The sequence below is a fragment of the Centroberyx gerrardi genome, chromosome 1 (genome assembly GCF_048128805.1).
Source record: "Centroberyx gerrardi isolate f3 chromosome 1, fCenGer3.hap1.cur.20231027, whole genome shotgun sequence".
NCBI lineage: Eukaryota > Metazoa > Chordata > Actinopteri > Beryciformes > Berycidae > Centroberyx > Centroberyx gerrardi.
Genome location: NC_135997.1, coordinates 22151944 through 22167412, shown reverse-complemented (window position 1 = coordinate 22167412; position 15469 = coordinate 22151944). Strand labels below are relative to the sequence as shown.

Sequence of the window (15469 nt, the reverse complement as noted above, 5' to 3'; positions counted from 1 at the left end):
CCACACTCAACCACGTTGTTGCTGAGTTTATACCCCAGTGATGGAGGGTATATGCACACAGTTCTCATAGACTGTTCATGTTCACTTTATTCTTACTAAGATTAATACCTTTGCATGCATCACAGAGGACAATGAGGAGGAATACAGAGAGCTTTGTAGGTTGGTGCGACAACAACCACCTCCAGCTCAACATCAGGAAGACCAAGGAGCTGGTGGTGGACTTCAGAAGGAGCAGGAAGCCTCCAAATCCTGTCACCATCCAAGGGGAGGAGGTGGAGATGGTGAACTCTTATCGGTTCCTGGGAGTGCAGCTCAACAACAAACTGGACCGGTCGGACAACACCGAGGTCCTCTACAGGAAAGGACAGAGCAGGCTGTACTTCCTGAGGAGACTCAGGTCCTTCAACGTGTGCAACAGGCTGCTGCAGATGTTCTACCAGTCTGTAGTAGCCAGACACCCCCCCCCCCCCTTTCCCTGACCTCCTGACCACTGACTATGTATATATATACAGAATATATATGTATATGTATTTATTATTATTATTATCATTATTTGCATTTATTTGCATTATTTGCACTGTCTCTATAGTATTATGTACATTACCTTTTTTTATCGTATTACCTCTTCTCTTTATTATCTTCCTGTACTTGTTTTTTGTCTTATCTTATCTTATCTTAGATAGCCACTAGGTAACATCATGCAACACTGTTACAGAGGAGTGAAAGAAAGAAGAAGAAACTCTTACTCCATCATATATGAGAAGCAAAAATAAAAGTAATGTAAATAATGTAGTTTCTCCTCAGTACATTAATGCTCTGGGATCACAGTTATAAAAGCCGAGCTAAATAAACATTCATTCAGATAACAGGAAAGATATCCATGCAACAGCCTCTACACCAAGGGATCTTTAGCCCAACACAAACTATTGCACTTTAAAAAATGATCTACCTTCAAAATCCCACTTTAGATATTAAATTGTGTTGTGTCAATCTAGCCCAAATATAAGTGTTATTATTATCGCTCTATTTTAGAGTGATAATGATAACTCTTTTTAGGCTGGATCCTCTATATTTTAGCGATATTGAAAATTATCTTTTAGTATTTTTTTTTCCCAAACACTTTTCATTTTTTCCCCCAACATTTTCAGGTGACATAATTCTTGGAAACTGTTCACACAGTCAGACCAATGGTAAGGTCACACTCTTGTATAAATATGTTAATGTATTTTTGTAATAGATAACCTCCTGAATAGCATCTCAGATTCTGGGCAGTATATACAGTATTAACAAGAATGATTGGAAGACATATTGGCATACAGTGATGACATCTCAATGGAATTATAAATTGCCCACAAATCTGAGCTTTTAATACAAGGACCAGCAGTATGAGACAGGTGAATATTATGCATGTATTATATAGCTTTACATGTATTTTAGAAATATTAAGCTTTTAAAACTACCTACAGACTGGATGACAGCAAAAATATCACCCCATAAAAGATAAAGGAACGGTGCAACTTCAAGCAAGCAAAGGAAAATGGCTGGCAATCCAGCTCTGCCATGCCTTCATTTTAAATATACATTCATTTTGATTACAGGAGAGGCATCCCTGTAGCACTCTACAACCAGGGATCTTAATGTTTTTTCTGCCCTGGACTCAAACAAGAAATTTCTCATCTCATCTTGGCACACAGGTTCATGAAAAAAGTATATGCACTTCTACTGTTGTCATGTTGCGACCCAACAGAAGCGAGCTGTGACCCACTCTGGGTACCAAGTTCCCAACCCATAGTTTTGTAAAACCAGGCTCAAGATGTTTCAAAGCACAGTGTTCCAGTGGAACTTTGTCCCGGCTGTCAACTCCCTCCATTCTCATTCTGTTTTCTCAGGAGGAACCACTTCCATCAGCAGCTGGAGATGCATGGTGATGGGCCCTACAGGGGAGCAGAGGTCAAAGGTCACATCAGCAGCACGGTTGGGGTCCATTCACCATGATGTCAGTGCAATCAAAGTATATCATGAAACTGCAGTTCATTAATCCACTTGATACTTTTAATAGAATTTGTTTGGCCATTTTTGCCTTTATTTCACAATTTAAAGTAGAGAGAGAGACAGGAATGATGGGGAGAGAGAGGGGGATGACAAAGGTCTTGGGCCTGATTTGAACCCAGGATGTTGTATTTACATGGTACGAGCCTTAGACCACTGAGCCACCAGGACATACTTTATTTTTCAGTGTGAACCACACACCTAAAGGTGTAGACAAGTTCATATGGCGTTATATGGCGTACCCACCTATTTTCTTGGGCAGTTGTTTGATTATACCCCTCTATTGTAATAAGCATAAGTGTAATAAGCAATGAAATATAGAGGAAGGTTACAGTATCATCACCTCACCTCAGCAGTATACTCAACTCTTCTACTACTGCAGCACTTACTTTAACACTATCTTCCCAGGTCTGCTGTTGTCACAGAGGATTAACATTTAAGGACTTACTCATGAATGTGCGTGTCCAGCTGAACTTGCGGTGGACAAAAGGGTAGTAGAGGATGAGTCCGCTGAGGATGAAGATGGTGCAGTAGAGGTACTCCAACTCTGGCTTATCAATGATGGGGGCCAGGACCAAGTAGCAGGACACTAGCACCATTAGGCCTGCTACGACGATCGGGACCTTGGGGCAAACACACAGTTACACAGGGTGCTGTGCAGAAGTAGATGCCACTTGCTCCTTTTTCCCTGTGCTGCTGCTCTGTCATCACTTCCCCAGGAGAAGCTGCTTGGAAAATCCTGCAGTATTAATGCCTGATAGATGCAGGGTGGGTGGACTTCTACAATTTGACTTCTACCCACTGATATAGTGGGCTGTATATTGACAGGGACACATATGATTGTATGGGATATCAGATAACACAATGACTATTAAAATCATGTCTCAGTCAAAACAAACAATGTGCCATAGTCCAAAAACTTATGGAGCTCATGGTATATTCCCATCTCTTTCTCTAGGTATAGCATATACTCACCTAATTATTGAATTTTACAGTACAAAGATGATGGAGTTACAGTACACCCACCTCCTCAGAGAATGTGAAAGCATATTTTTCATTTCTTACCATCTCCCTTGCCTCCCTTTGCTTCACCCCAGCTCTCACACTGAATGAACATCCCTCCCTCATGCACAACCATTTTAAAAAAAAAAAACTGTTGGAACTGCTTGTATTGTAGGTCATGTGCAGCCAATAAAGATATTTCAAGAGAGATAAGACAAAAATATGACTGAAAGGGGTGTGACACAACATTAGACAAAATGTCAAGAGATTTTACAGGCTAAAATTGAACAAAAAACTCCAAAATGAACACTGCTCTTGCTCTTTGTAGTCGGAAAACTGTCTCCTCTATCACCTCACCTTCACTGGTCTGTGGAGCTCCTTCCTGGTGAAGCGCATGACGATGAGAGCCAGGGCCGTCAGACCATAGAACAACCACTGGGCAAAGCTGAAGTAGTTAATGAGGGTGTTGATATCCGCTGGGATGATGTAGAAAATAGCCAAAATTCCCTGAAACATAAAACAATAGTAGAAAGCAGATACTGGTGAATTAGAAGTTGAAAATATCTTGCAAAAAAAACAGCACAATGGGCGTTTATTTATCTTATCTGGCATGTGATATGATCATTTATGTCCATGTATTGTTGAAATTACACAATAAGATTTTAACACCTTTCAAGGGTCACAAAACTTGCTCAACACATACAGTAAATGACCGTGCAAACTTCCTGCAGCGAACTCATACTTTATGGACATTCAAAACAGAATTAGCTCTTTCTTTCATGGAACATGAGTAATGAGATGGTAATGCTGGAATAAAAATGGACCCGTCAGACCAAATTGAAGAGTATACGGATGAGCTTGTTAAATATGCAGGACTCACGTTGAATATGAGAGCAGGGGATGGGGTGCAGCGCTTCAGACTGATGTAGGACAAGATTTTCACCATGTGGCCCTCCCTGCCAGCCACATAGGTCAGTCTGCGAGGACAGACGAATACAAATGTTTTGTTTTTTTATGTACTGACTGGGCCGTCAAAGCAATATTGACGATTTCTCTCTTCTCTCTCTCTTTCTGTCTCTCTAGCTCTTTCCATCTCTAACACACACACACACACACACACACACACACACACACACACACACACAAATATTCACTCCCCTGTACTCTCTTTTTGTCTCACACACACTTTCAATCTCTTTTTTGCTTCTCTCTCTCTCTCTCTCTCTCTCACTGACACACACAGGAAAATTCTGTCTTTGGCTCCTGATTTTGATCTATACTGTCACTGTTGTTTTTACCTGCCAGCAGTGAAGCAGCTCCCATTGGCAGAGCCAAATGTGGAGAAGACGACAAAGAGAGGAATGACCCAAGACACAGGGTAAAGCACTCTGTCTCCAAAAGTCTAAGGGGGCACAAACAAATCCTTCAGAAAAGACAAGGGAGCAGAGTAAATGAATATTGAGTTTTTACCCATCTAGTATTCTCTAAACAGAAACAGAATAAATTCACACATATATACATACATATATGTAAGGACATGGAAACATTTAGGGTGTTGCCTCTCATTAGCCAGTTCCCATTATGTATTTACATTGAATTCAACAGTACAGTGTTACCAAGGTGGTTACCAAGGAAATTTTAACATGCTCCATGATGGCTAATGGCTCTCTGGTGCTCTATTACTTCGGCAACCTCCAATCCTCCTTACCACGGCAACAGCTGGAGACATCAGCAGTTCAGTGGTCGTCATAACAGTGAAGTAAGCAACGTTGACCAACACATAGCACACAGACACCAAAGGGATCCCGATGAGGATGGCCAGTGGCAGGTTCCTGACACAAATAGCCAACAAATCAATTTAAGTGAGAAAATTGTTGAACATGAAACATGAAATATGCTCTGCAACAACTTTGTTGTGTCTGAATTCATACATTTAAGAGGGAGGTTGGTCTAGAGGTGGCTGACTAAGCTATAAAAGGCTGTAGGTTAATCCAGGGTATCTCCATTAGGAGGTATTCCAGCTCACATTCCAGCTGCCTGTTTGGTGGATGGTATTACATCTACAGTAACCACTAACACTGCCAAAGTGCCCTTTAGCATGACACGGAATTTCAAACTGTTTTGCCAATTCTGCAAAGTAGTGTAAGCTCTTTAAAGAGGAATAATGCCCTTCACTAGTATAGCTACTAGTATAGGAAAAAAGTTTAAATGTTTACTTAGAAGTTTGTAGATAATATTTGGATATGGACTTCTTACAAGTGACAAACTAAATCAGTTTAGTTTGTCTCACCTGTATGGATCTTTCAGCTCCTCTGTGATGAAATTCAGCTGATTCCTTAAAAAACAAGGGACACATTTACCAGATGTGCCATTTGGCTTGGAAACCAACGTATTGCCATATAAAAAGCCATAAAACAAAGAAAGAAAGAAATACTGTTTTACCATCCATCATAAGCCCAAAGGCCATTGTAAAAGGCAAGTCCAATTGCTCCAACAGAAGTTGATGACCCCTCAAAGGCATTCGACAGAGTCTCTGTGTTTCCTGGACACAAACATACAACAGTCCATAAAGCAATGATGCAATCAACTGGTTCATAAAAGGTCAACATTTGAAAAGACAGTGTTGTCTATCACTGGCCATGGATAATACAAGAAGGCCCACCTTGTGCCAACAGAACAATGCCAGCTCCCACTATGACAAGAATGATGAGAAGTTTGGCTACAGTGAAAAAAATCTGGACGTAGTTTGCCAGCTTGACACTGGAACAGTTGACTATGACGATCAACACTGAGAAGACACAAGGAGATCGACAGTAACAATATGAGACATTCCTATATTCCTATGTATTCCCAATATACAGGATTAAACATCCTAGCAGTCCCACTGTATGTACTTTCTGTGCTATCCTTTCACCAATCAGAGAACACATTGATTATCTGGCAACCAGGTGATTGACAAGTACATTTTTTGATTTGACAGAATGCCTATCCAGTTCCTTTTATATCTGAAAAGGAAAATGTTTCAGCTGCCAGTGCAGTACTAATGCAGGATAGATACATGATTGAGAACTTCCACAATGACAATGATAATCTTCTACTATTGACTGATAAGCACAAAATTACAACTCACATATAGCTGCTGCTGACAGACACTTGGTAACCACAACAGGAGGAGTGCAGCCGGGGTAGAAAGGTGTGGAGGCGTATTCTGCAAAGCTGAGAGTGATGATGGCGAAGGAGGAGGGCTTCAGCACCATGACAGTGGTCCAGGAGTACAGGTAGGCTAAAATGGAGCCAAACGCCTCCATTAGATACGGATACTCTCCCCCCGATTTGGTGATCATGGTGCCAAGCTCAGCATAGCACAGCGCCCCTGTGAAGCCATACATACAAACACACACACACACACACAGAAAACTAGAACAAGCAGATAGAAAGAACTCCCATCTTGTCTCCTGGTAAATCTCTTGGAAGAATGGGAGCCTTCTCCTACTGGGTAACATTCCTTTCTCTCCGCCAAACTTCTTTCCTGTCACAGGACCAGACACTCAAAATTTAAGTCCAATTGAAGACCAATTTATTTTGTACAGTCCAATTTATTTTGTAGCAATCTACCTCAACAGACAACAATTCCTTTCCCCTTTCTTTCCCTTCCATTAGTGCTCTTCTTACAGTCATTTATTCTTGTGTGTGTGTGTGTGTGTGTGTGTGTGTGTGTGTGTGTGTGTGTATATGACAGCTCTGAGGATATTACACAGCAGCACACACACACACACACACACACACAGTAAAGCACTTTGTGATAAAACCTGTTCTGTTAAAGGTGCTTCATAATTAAATTTAATATGACTTGACACTATGTCCCCAGTTTCTTAATCTCGTGTGATTTAACACACTAACCCAGTATTTTTTAAAAGAGATCCTAAAGACCAGCTTTGCATTGTGAAATTCTTGGCATTTTTCCATTCGAGAAAACCTCTTACAGCAATATGACTGAGCGAGGCTGAATTTCACAATACATCTGTATTGTTGTTGAACACAAAAACAGATTGACTCCACAACTAGAACACATTGCTAAATTCTACAGTTCTGATGCATGACGAAACTATAAAATCTTGTTGACAGTTTATTGTGTCAGGTTCTTTGTACTTGCTGTGACATTGGCTTGTCAAATTATATCTAGTTTAACACTTATACATGGGTTTAGATACCCTTGCTCTAGAGCACTACAGCAGCATTGGATACTGTCGGCGGGATACAACAAGCAATCTTTCAAGTACTAGATGGACTCCCTAACCTGTGGTCCTATCTAAATAGAGTTTTACTAAACTATATAGTAAATAGTAAATAGTACAATTTGCTTTTGAGTAAAGTCATCCCATGGAGTTCAACAATTCTCACAAATGTCAATATGATGATGTAATATGGTATGTGTGCTTAGAGAGGTAATGTGCATCTATGCAAGTGTGCGTTTGCGTGTTGGTGGTGGTGGGGGGGCGTTCTTTGGAAATGCATTCATATGCGAGGCCTGGGTCCTGTCTCACGAATCGAGTTTAGTCGGTTAGGCAGTGGCCACACTGATCCATCAGAAAACTGAATTATCGACAGATAGATTTCTGTCTGTTGGGCCTTTTTGAAACGTCAACATGGTGAGCAAGGCAGAAGTACAGTAAGGCGGCCACACTGATCCGTTGTATCTGTCGGTCTCCGTTCATTTCAATTAATTTTCAATGAGAGCTGTCCATTGTCCGGACAGGGCTGATGACGTGTCCGTCTCTGTCAGATTTCCATTCGTTTTGATAGACAGAAAGTTCAACCTTTTTCTGGACGGACGGATTTGTCACCATCCATTTAGCCAATCACAGGCGTTCCTATGTTTGTTTTGGAAAAAATAGCAGCGAACACAGAGATAACAGTACGACCAAAACAAAGGTAAAACAGAGAAAGCCGGGTATAACATTGGGATGACTGTAGGTTTTCCAGGTCAGTTTCTTAGTAGCACTGTTATGAGCAAAGCCTAACTTTGGGCTTAACCCTGGCTTTTCTGTCTCTCGACTGTGACTCACTTTATAGCAGGGCTGATCACCATGGCAACTCAGACTGCACAGCTAACCCGCTTTGGAGGTTATCCAATGGATAGTTATCCAGTTATCTGGGATTGGGATCTGGGTTTTATGAAGCCAGCTATCGTAAAGATACCCTGACTATGTTTAACTTGCTGCGTGAGACAAGCCCCTGGCCTGTTGCACCAGGAGAACAGAGCACCAGAGACATGGTTGGAGAGTTCAACTAAGGAGGCTTTATTTAAATGTGTGGGCAAAGGGAGGAGAGAGCAAACATTTTATTTGAATTCTTCCTGGACCAAGGTCAGCACTACTTCATGGTTAGGCAGTTTCCTCCTATGAGACACACAGAAGGAGGGGAGTCAGACATGCTGAGGGAACAAGAGAGAGAGAGGGAAAGGTTAAGCCAGTGTCTGGTCCAGTTCACAGTCACTCCACGGCCATGGGTTCAAGTCCAAATTCATCCACCAGCAACACCCTTAAAAAAAGTTCTGGTTAGCTTCATGGTCAGCCATTATTTTCATCCAATAACACAAGGAACTTGTGGCCTTTCACCATCTGGTCCCTCCCGTACAGGTCTTCACTCTGGGGTTCCACACTCTCTCTGGGCTGAGGAGAGACTGACACGACTTCAGGGTAATGATGAGCAGGTCTGTTATTCGCAGATGAGTAGTTGCTGTGAGTGAGAGGGTCCACTCCATAAAGGTATCCCAGTGCACTGCTTTTTGCTCAGGTGGCCGTGGTTTCCACTCCATTTAAAAATGGCACATGCCGGTTGTGCCTCTCTGAAGGCTCGGTAAGAACAGCAAGGACACGGAGCAATCAAACAAAAACACACATGGAGCCTGAACATGGTGAGCAATAGAGATGCATAAAACAGAGAATTGATAAATGTCTTACAGGGTTTCACAAAACTGTAACTGTTCTCCATGCTGGCAATTATGGAAATGTGTTCCGATTCATTCAAGGGACGTCTCCTAGGGCACCTACAACCAGGCTTTTGTGCTATCGTCCATTGTCGTTCATTTACTCAGTTGTCAAGTGTGCCAACATTGACATGTTTGTTGCCACCGGCTGACAGATTGCCCTCCATTTAAGTGGTTTTCTCTACCCTTGCCGCTATGTAATGAGTGGCACACTGGCGTATGCTAATGGACAGGACCCAGTCCCACCCATAGCACTGCTTGTCAATGACCTCACCTATTCTCCATCGTTCTTTGAATGGTGTTTGTTCAAGTTGATGAAGTCTCTCCATGTCCCATGTGGAGGGTCTTGGCAGCCTGGGTGCTCCACACATCCCCCAGCTCCTTGGTGGGACAGGGAGCAACAGTCCGGAGGTACAACAGTCCAGAGGTTTTTTTGACGGAGCATCCGCACATCATTGGTCCCTCCCTGCTCAGTGCTCCACCTTGAATTTGAATCCTTGCACTTCTAAAAACCACTGGGTTACTCATTTTTATATTACTTTGTTCATGCACATCCCTTTAAGGGGGGCATGGTCTGTGACCAGGGTGAATTTTCTGCTGAGAAGGTAATAACTCAGCATTGACATGGCCCTTTTTCAACATAATTATCTTTATGTTTCATTAACTTACAGCTGATGACCAGATCTTCCTCTCCACTCCTGACCTTGGACAGTACGGCCCTAATCCTGTCACTGAGGCGTCATCTGTAGCACAAAGGGATGCTGGAAGTCAGGAGCCATGAGCAATGAATTCAGCACACAGCGACTGACGAAGAGTGTTGAAGGCCTTCTCTGCCCCATTGGTCCACTGCCCAGGGCGGGGTTGCCCATTGTGGGTGAAAGCATGCGACAGTGCTGCAATATCAGCAAAGTTTTGGGATGAACTGTCTGTAGTAGCCCACCAGGCCCACAATATTTCTCACCATTTGTCTTAGTGACTGACCAAGACCAGGCATCCTCAACCTTCCATAGTTGTGGTTTCATGCTGCCCCAGCCAATAGTGAATGCCAAGTATAGCACGCACCTCTTGGGGTTAGTGTCAACCCAGCCTTCCAGGATATCTAGCACTGCGTCAAGGCATAGCAGGTGTGTGTGTGTGTGTGTGTGTGTGTGTGTGTGTGTGTGTGTGTGTGTGAGTGTGTGAGAGACTTGTCTTCACATACAAAAAATACTCCAACATTTTGACAAAAAAATTGGTCAATTTACTGAACTCTTATAGGAGTTTCACCTCTGAGTGTCCAGTATCTTCACTATAGCGCATATACTAACACTTTTGGCATGATGCGAAGCTACTTTGGGTGAAACTGCTACCAATCTTCTCATTACACAACAGCAAGTTGATCAAAGAACTTAGGTTGATGCTTTAATGTGTGTGAGCTGTTTATGACTATATTTATACGTATGTGCATTTATACACTATGGGCCCTATTGTTCTTATACCATGTTCTATCAGTATATATTGTGAGACTTTTTTAGTCGTCATTGGTTAAATCTCCACACCAATGTCACCAACAGAAATTCCTGTATATTTATTGCACTTTGTGATTAATGTGATTAATGTGATTCTGATTTTACCACAGAAATAAGCTGATCAACAAGCTTATTTACTTGAAGGTCAGAATTGTTTCAGAATGTGTGTGGATTAACGTGTACGTGTATTTGCACAAGGTTTGTTGTTGGTTTGGTTGCCCTCCTCACCCAGAGTGGCCAGCACCCCGCAGGCAGCCCAGACGAGCAGGCAGGGTCCCACAGCCCCTGTGTACAACAGAACAGCCTTAGGAGAAATGAAGATCCCTGAGCCAATCATAGTCCCCACGATCAGAGAGATGCCACTCACTAGACCTACCTACACATACACACACACACACACACACACACACACACACACACACACACACACAAACAATACATACAAACAGAAAGAAAGGTGAAGGGTACAGATGTTATTTTGATGGTTACATTTAAACGTTCTTGTATCTTATCTTCAGTCCACTTCAGCTGGCCACTGTTTAAAGAAGAAATCCACCCTCAGATACTCTTACACTGTTAAGGCTGATTTATAGTTCTGCGTTGAAGTTGTCTATGGCTGTTCAAGCATTTATAGCTCTGCGTTGGCGATTCTGTGCGTACACCACCGGAACGCTAGATGGCAGTGTCATGCTTTGTTACCACAGACGCAATAACAACAGAAGTAGTAGTGTTTACATTCTCTGAAATGTTCTGGGATATTTGTCGCCACAAATTCAGTGACATTTGGTAATCTTTATAATCTGGGAATGAGGTGTCGTACAAATGAACATATTTGCAAACTTCCTCAGCTAGTCTCTCTTCCATCTGCTCCATGTTGTCTTCACTATCAGCGGACATTAACCGGATACAAGTAGGAGGAAATACAAAGTGGGCCAATCATAGTTCTTGTGGTCTTGCGTCGTCCTACGCACAGTTACATTTTTGGAGAGGTGCACGTAAGCAACGGCAGCAGCCTCTGCAGGCTATGGCGGCAACACAATGAAACTACGGCGTAGCTATAGTGACAATGAGGCAAAATTATAAATCAGCCATTAATTTATGATGTTCAAAACATTCCAGGAGTTATTTTGTGACGAAGTGTTACAATTTACTTTTTTGGCGTACCCACTTTCCCTGTCAGCCTCGTCTACTTCTACTTCAGTTAGTGATTCCCAGAATGCCTTTCGACAACCCCCAGAGAACAAGCGTGAAGGTGGAGAGAACAATAGGGACAGTGATAGAGATTTCTTGACTTTTTCTAGTCAGGAAAAAGTGAGTCGCGCCCCTTACTCAAAACACAAGATGTCTTGTGGCTGCATTGCATTCTGGAAAATTCTTCTGCTATCAAACTCTATTGTAGCTGTGCTGAAAACATCTCCATGCGACATCACATCGTCTAGGTACGTTAATTATGAGGAATACGAAAAATAGCACCAACAAAACAACAAAATGGACCCAAGAGTGCAAGGTACATCGCCAATAGCTTATCATTAACAGTGTTCTGTTGTGCCCAGATACTCGTGTGGCTAAGGAACCCCACATGTGCCCCTACTGGCCTAAGATCGCACCCTGACTGAATTTTCTCTTCTGTAAATTCCCTATACTCTGTCTCCCTCTCTGCTTTCCTCTTCAATATTTTTTATTGTGAGTTTTCATTATCCTGAGTCAACAATAAAGTTTTACAATTAAAAGCAAAATTATGTCCTACAAATTATCCCAAATTCGTTCTACATTCACCTCCATCACATATGCATACATGCAAACAGTACACATGTGATCTGTATGCAATATTAACATATATTAACATATATTCCCTTATCACGTCACCCCACCCACCCACTTCACAGGAGTGCAGTACATACAATGAACAGACAGACACAGACACACACACACACACACACACAGACATAGCAGTGGTAACGAATGTGAATACAATTAAAAAAAAAGAATGGAAAAAGAAACAAAAAAGGCAAAGCATCACTCTGGTATGAAATATGAAGTATGAAAAATATGGGTTTCCTTCATCACATGTACTCAATGACAGACTGAAACAATTCATAAATAACTGGGAAATAACAGTAACTGTTTGTTTTATTTTGATTTCAAAATTTCACTCTTAGGTTTCGATTCATCACTTCCTATGGGCGGAGAATATTTCCTACCAGTGTCCATACCTAACACCAGAAGAATGTTTTTTGGGCAAATAGGACAGATCTACAGCAGTAGTCAATGAGGGGGGATGGGACGCAATTCTCTGTTGTAGCCCCACTTTGTGGACATATTTTTCCATCAAAATCCTGCTTAGTGCAGGTACTCAACTGAGGTGTTGCATGCTGAATGTTACGTTACTGACACTGCATGTAATCTACCTTGTGAATTCCTTTCTTAACCACCAACTGTGTTGGCAGTCACTCAATAACCAGGGTGCATTCAAACAGTTTACTACACATTAACAGAAATCTTGCAGTTTACAATTAAACTGTCTGCTGAGACTCTTTTCACTCTTACAACTCAAGCAGTTTGTTGAATGTTATGTAGACACCTTTGTAAATGTAAAATGGTAGCATTACCAAAACAGAGTGTCTGAATCATCTTTCATCATAAATCAAAGCAGCAATTTGCACAGTCAGAACTTCAGGATGAGTATCATTTCATTCTTGCTCATTTTGATTTTACAGTGGAGACCCTTAAACATTTTCAGCGTGGGATCCAAACTGCATAAAATACATCTCCCCTGAGAACCCTGGTGGAGACCCACCATTTTTTTCTTAAACCCATACTTTGATATCTCAATTAACAAGACATGTCATCTTAACTGTTCACTTCAGTAGTGAATGAGTTAAAATTAGTTATTATTAGGTATTAGTTGTGAGTTAAAAAGTCATTATTTATCCAAGGATGCAATCCCTTTTGATTCCTGCTCAAATCAGCCCCTGTGTCTGTGGCTTAGGGGGTCTGGACAGCAGCGCTGAGTTGATCAGTGTGGAGTTAATGTGCAGAGATGGTTGTTGTGGTACTGCCTGGTACTCAGCCCCAGCCCCCCTTACTGGAATGGGGTAAGGATGGTGAGAGCCTCTGTGGATCTTACGGTGTGAACATCTAATGAGACTCTTTCTCAGGAGCCCACTTCCGTACAAAGGGCAGGCAGACAGACACATACACATACACACACACACACACAGGCACATGAGCACATACGCACACACACAGGACATAATGTCCTCCTCCTTACTTCTTTCTGAAGCACAGTGGCCCTCACAGGCTGCTCCTCTGTGGTCTGAGAGTCCACACTGTGGTCGATGCAGCCGTTCTGCGGCTCCTTCCTTTTCCTCATGCTGCCCTCAGCCATGTCACCCTGCTGACGTACACATGTACATAAGGATACATAAATGTATGCACAAATCAATAGAAATGAACACACACACACATTTTACACCAGTTACATTAAGGTGGGTTTCACAACAAGTTGAGTTCCAATACTGTTATTTTACATGGCTGAACAAGTTCTCTCTCTCACGTCCGTCCCTCTCCTTCTCAAACCTCATTCCACATTTCACAAACTTCATGCTCAGCAATATGCTCCAGGCTTAACTACTTACAGAATACAATGTATGGCAATACTGTAACAGGGGTCACTGCCCTCTGCTACCAGCAGTATAATTTCATGTCATTAAAACCAACAAGGTTTAATCTAGGATGTTGGGCAATCCAGTCAATATTTGTGAACTGTATCCCACAACAATACATTTGAGTACTGGCACTCTGATGGTATTAAGAGCCAGTCTATCTCTAGGATTTCGTTCACAGGAGTTTGAGCAACACCATGGGTACATTGATAAGAATGCAAGGAGGACAACTACTGGATCCGTTTAATCCATTTATTGCCACTGTGCCTGCATAGATGAAGATGATGAAGCTTATGATGCGATTATGGTTTTATCTATAAATGATAAACAAAGGAACAGACAAGAATTACACAATACACAATAATTAATCCAATGTATAACATTACACAAAATTAGGTACCTCATAGAATTCAATGAATATTAGTACTCTACCCAAGAGGAAGGCACGCCTACCACTGATGAACTGAAGGAAAGTACCATGCCACAAAGAAATATTACATTTAACAACTACACAATGAAAGGAATTCAGCATTGCCAATAGCATGGGGTACCCCAGGGGTCAGTTCTAGGTCCATTGCTATTTAGCATGTATATCAACGACCTACCTGAGAGTTGTCCTGGGGTTGGCTGCCAAATGTATGCCGATGATACGGTTATTTATACATCTGCCAGAACATCTAGCAAGGCCGCTGACCAGCTCACTGAATCCTTACATTCTGTATCGCAATGGCTTGAGTCCTCTCACTTAACACTGAATATAAAAAAAACTGTTTCAATCTGTTTTTCTATACGCAAATGACACAAAAATGAAAGATTCGTGGTAAAAATAAAGAATGAGGTCATCAGTGAGGTTGACAATGTCAAGTACTTAGGAATCATCTTAGACTCACATCTAAGATTTGATAAACAAGTGAATAATATTTGCAAAAAAGTTAAATCAAATCTCAACTGCTTCAGACTCATCAGAAAGTATCTGCCATTCAGCACAGCCCAGCTCTACATGCATGCCATGATATTCTCACACGTATCATACTGTATCACTACCTGGTCACAAGCCTCACAAACAACTATAAAACCCATCATATCACTATATAACCAGACAATAAAAATCATGGACAAAAAACCAATGAGGTGGCACCATTGTCACATCTTGGAGAAACACAATATGTTCAGCTTCGAAAGCTTCATAAGCTATTCCAACTTAAAGCTTACTTTTAAATGCCTACATGGTCATGCTCCTTCCTTGCTTAATGAAC

The 15469-nt window shown here is 41.7% G+C and overlaps 1 protein-coding gene across 1 annotated transcript in view; it reads right to left on the bottom strand.

Moving 5' to 3' along the window:
* Positions 1-1838: 1838 nt before the first annotated feature.
* Positions 1839-15469, bottom strand: part of slc7a9 (solute carrier family 7 member 9) — a 30279-nt gene continuing 16648 nt past the window's right edge. The window contains exons 2-13 of the mRNA XM_071900024.2: positions 13820-13945; positions 10777-10924; positions 6182-6424; positions 5714-5839; positions 5494-5593; positions 5342-5386; positions 4760-4883; positions 4350-4453; positions 3932-4028; positions 3409-3558; positions 2498-2672; positions 1839-1934 (exon numbers count right to left, since the gene is read on the bottom strand). Coding sequence (XP_071756125.2) covers positions 1873-1934; positions 2498-2672; positions 3409-3558; positions 3932-4028; positions 4350-4453; positions 4760-4883; positions 5342-5386; positions 5494-5593; positions 5714-5839; positions 6182-6424; positions 10777-10924; positions 13820-13945 — 1500 coding nt within the window. The 3' untranslated portion in view covers positions 1839-1872. The remainder of the gene's footprint in view (positions 1935-2497; positions 2673-3408; positions 3559-3931; positions 4029-4349; positions 4454-4759; positions 4884-5341; positions 5387-5493; positions 5594-5713; positions 5840-6181; positions 6425-10776; positions 10925-13819; positions 13946-15469) is intronic.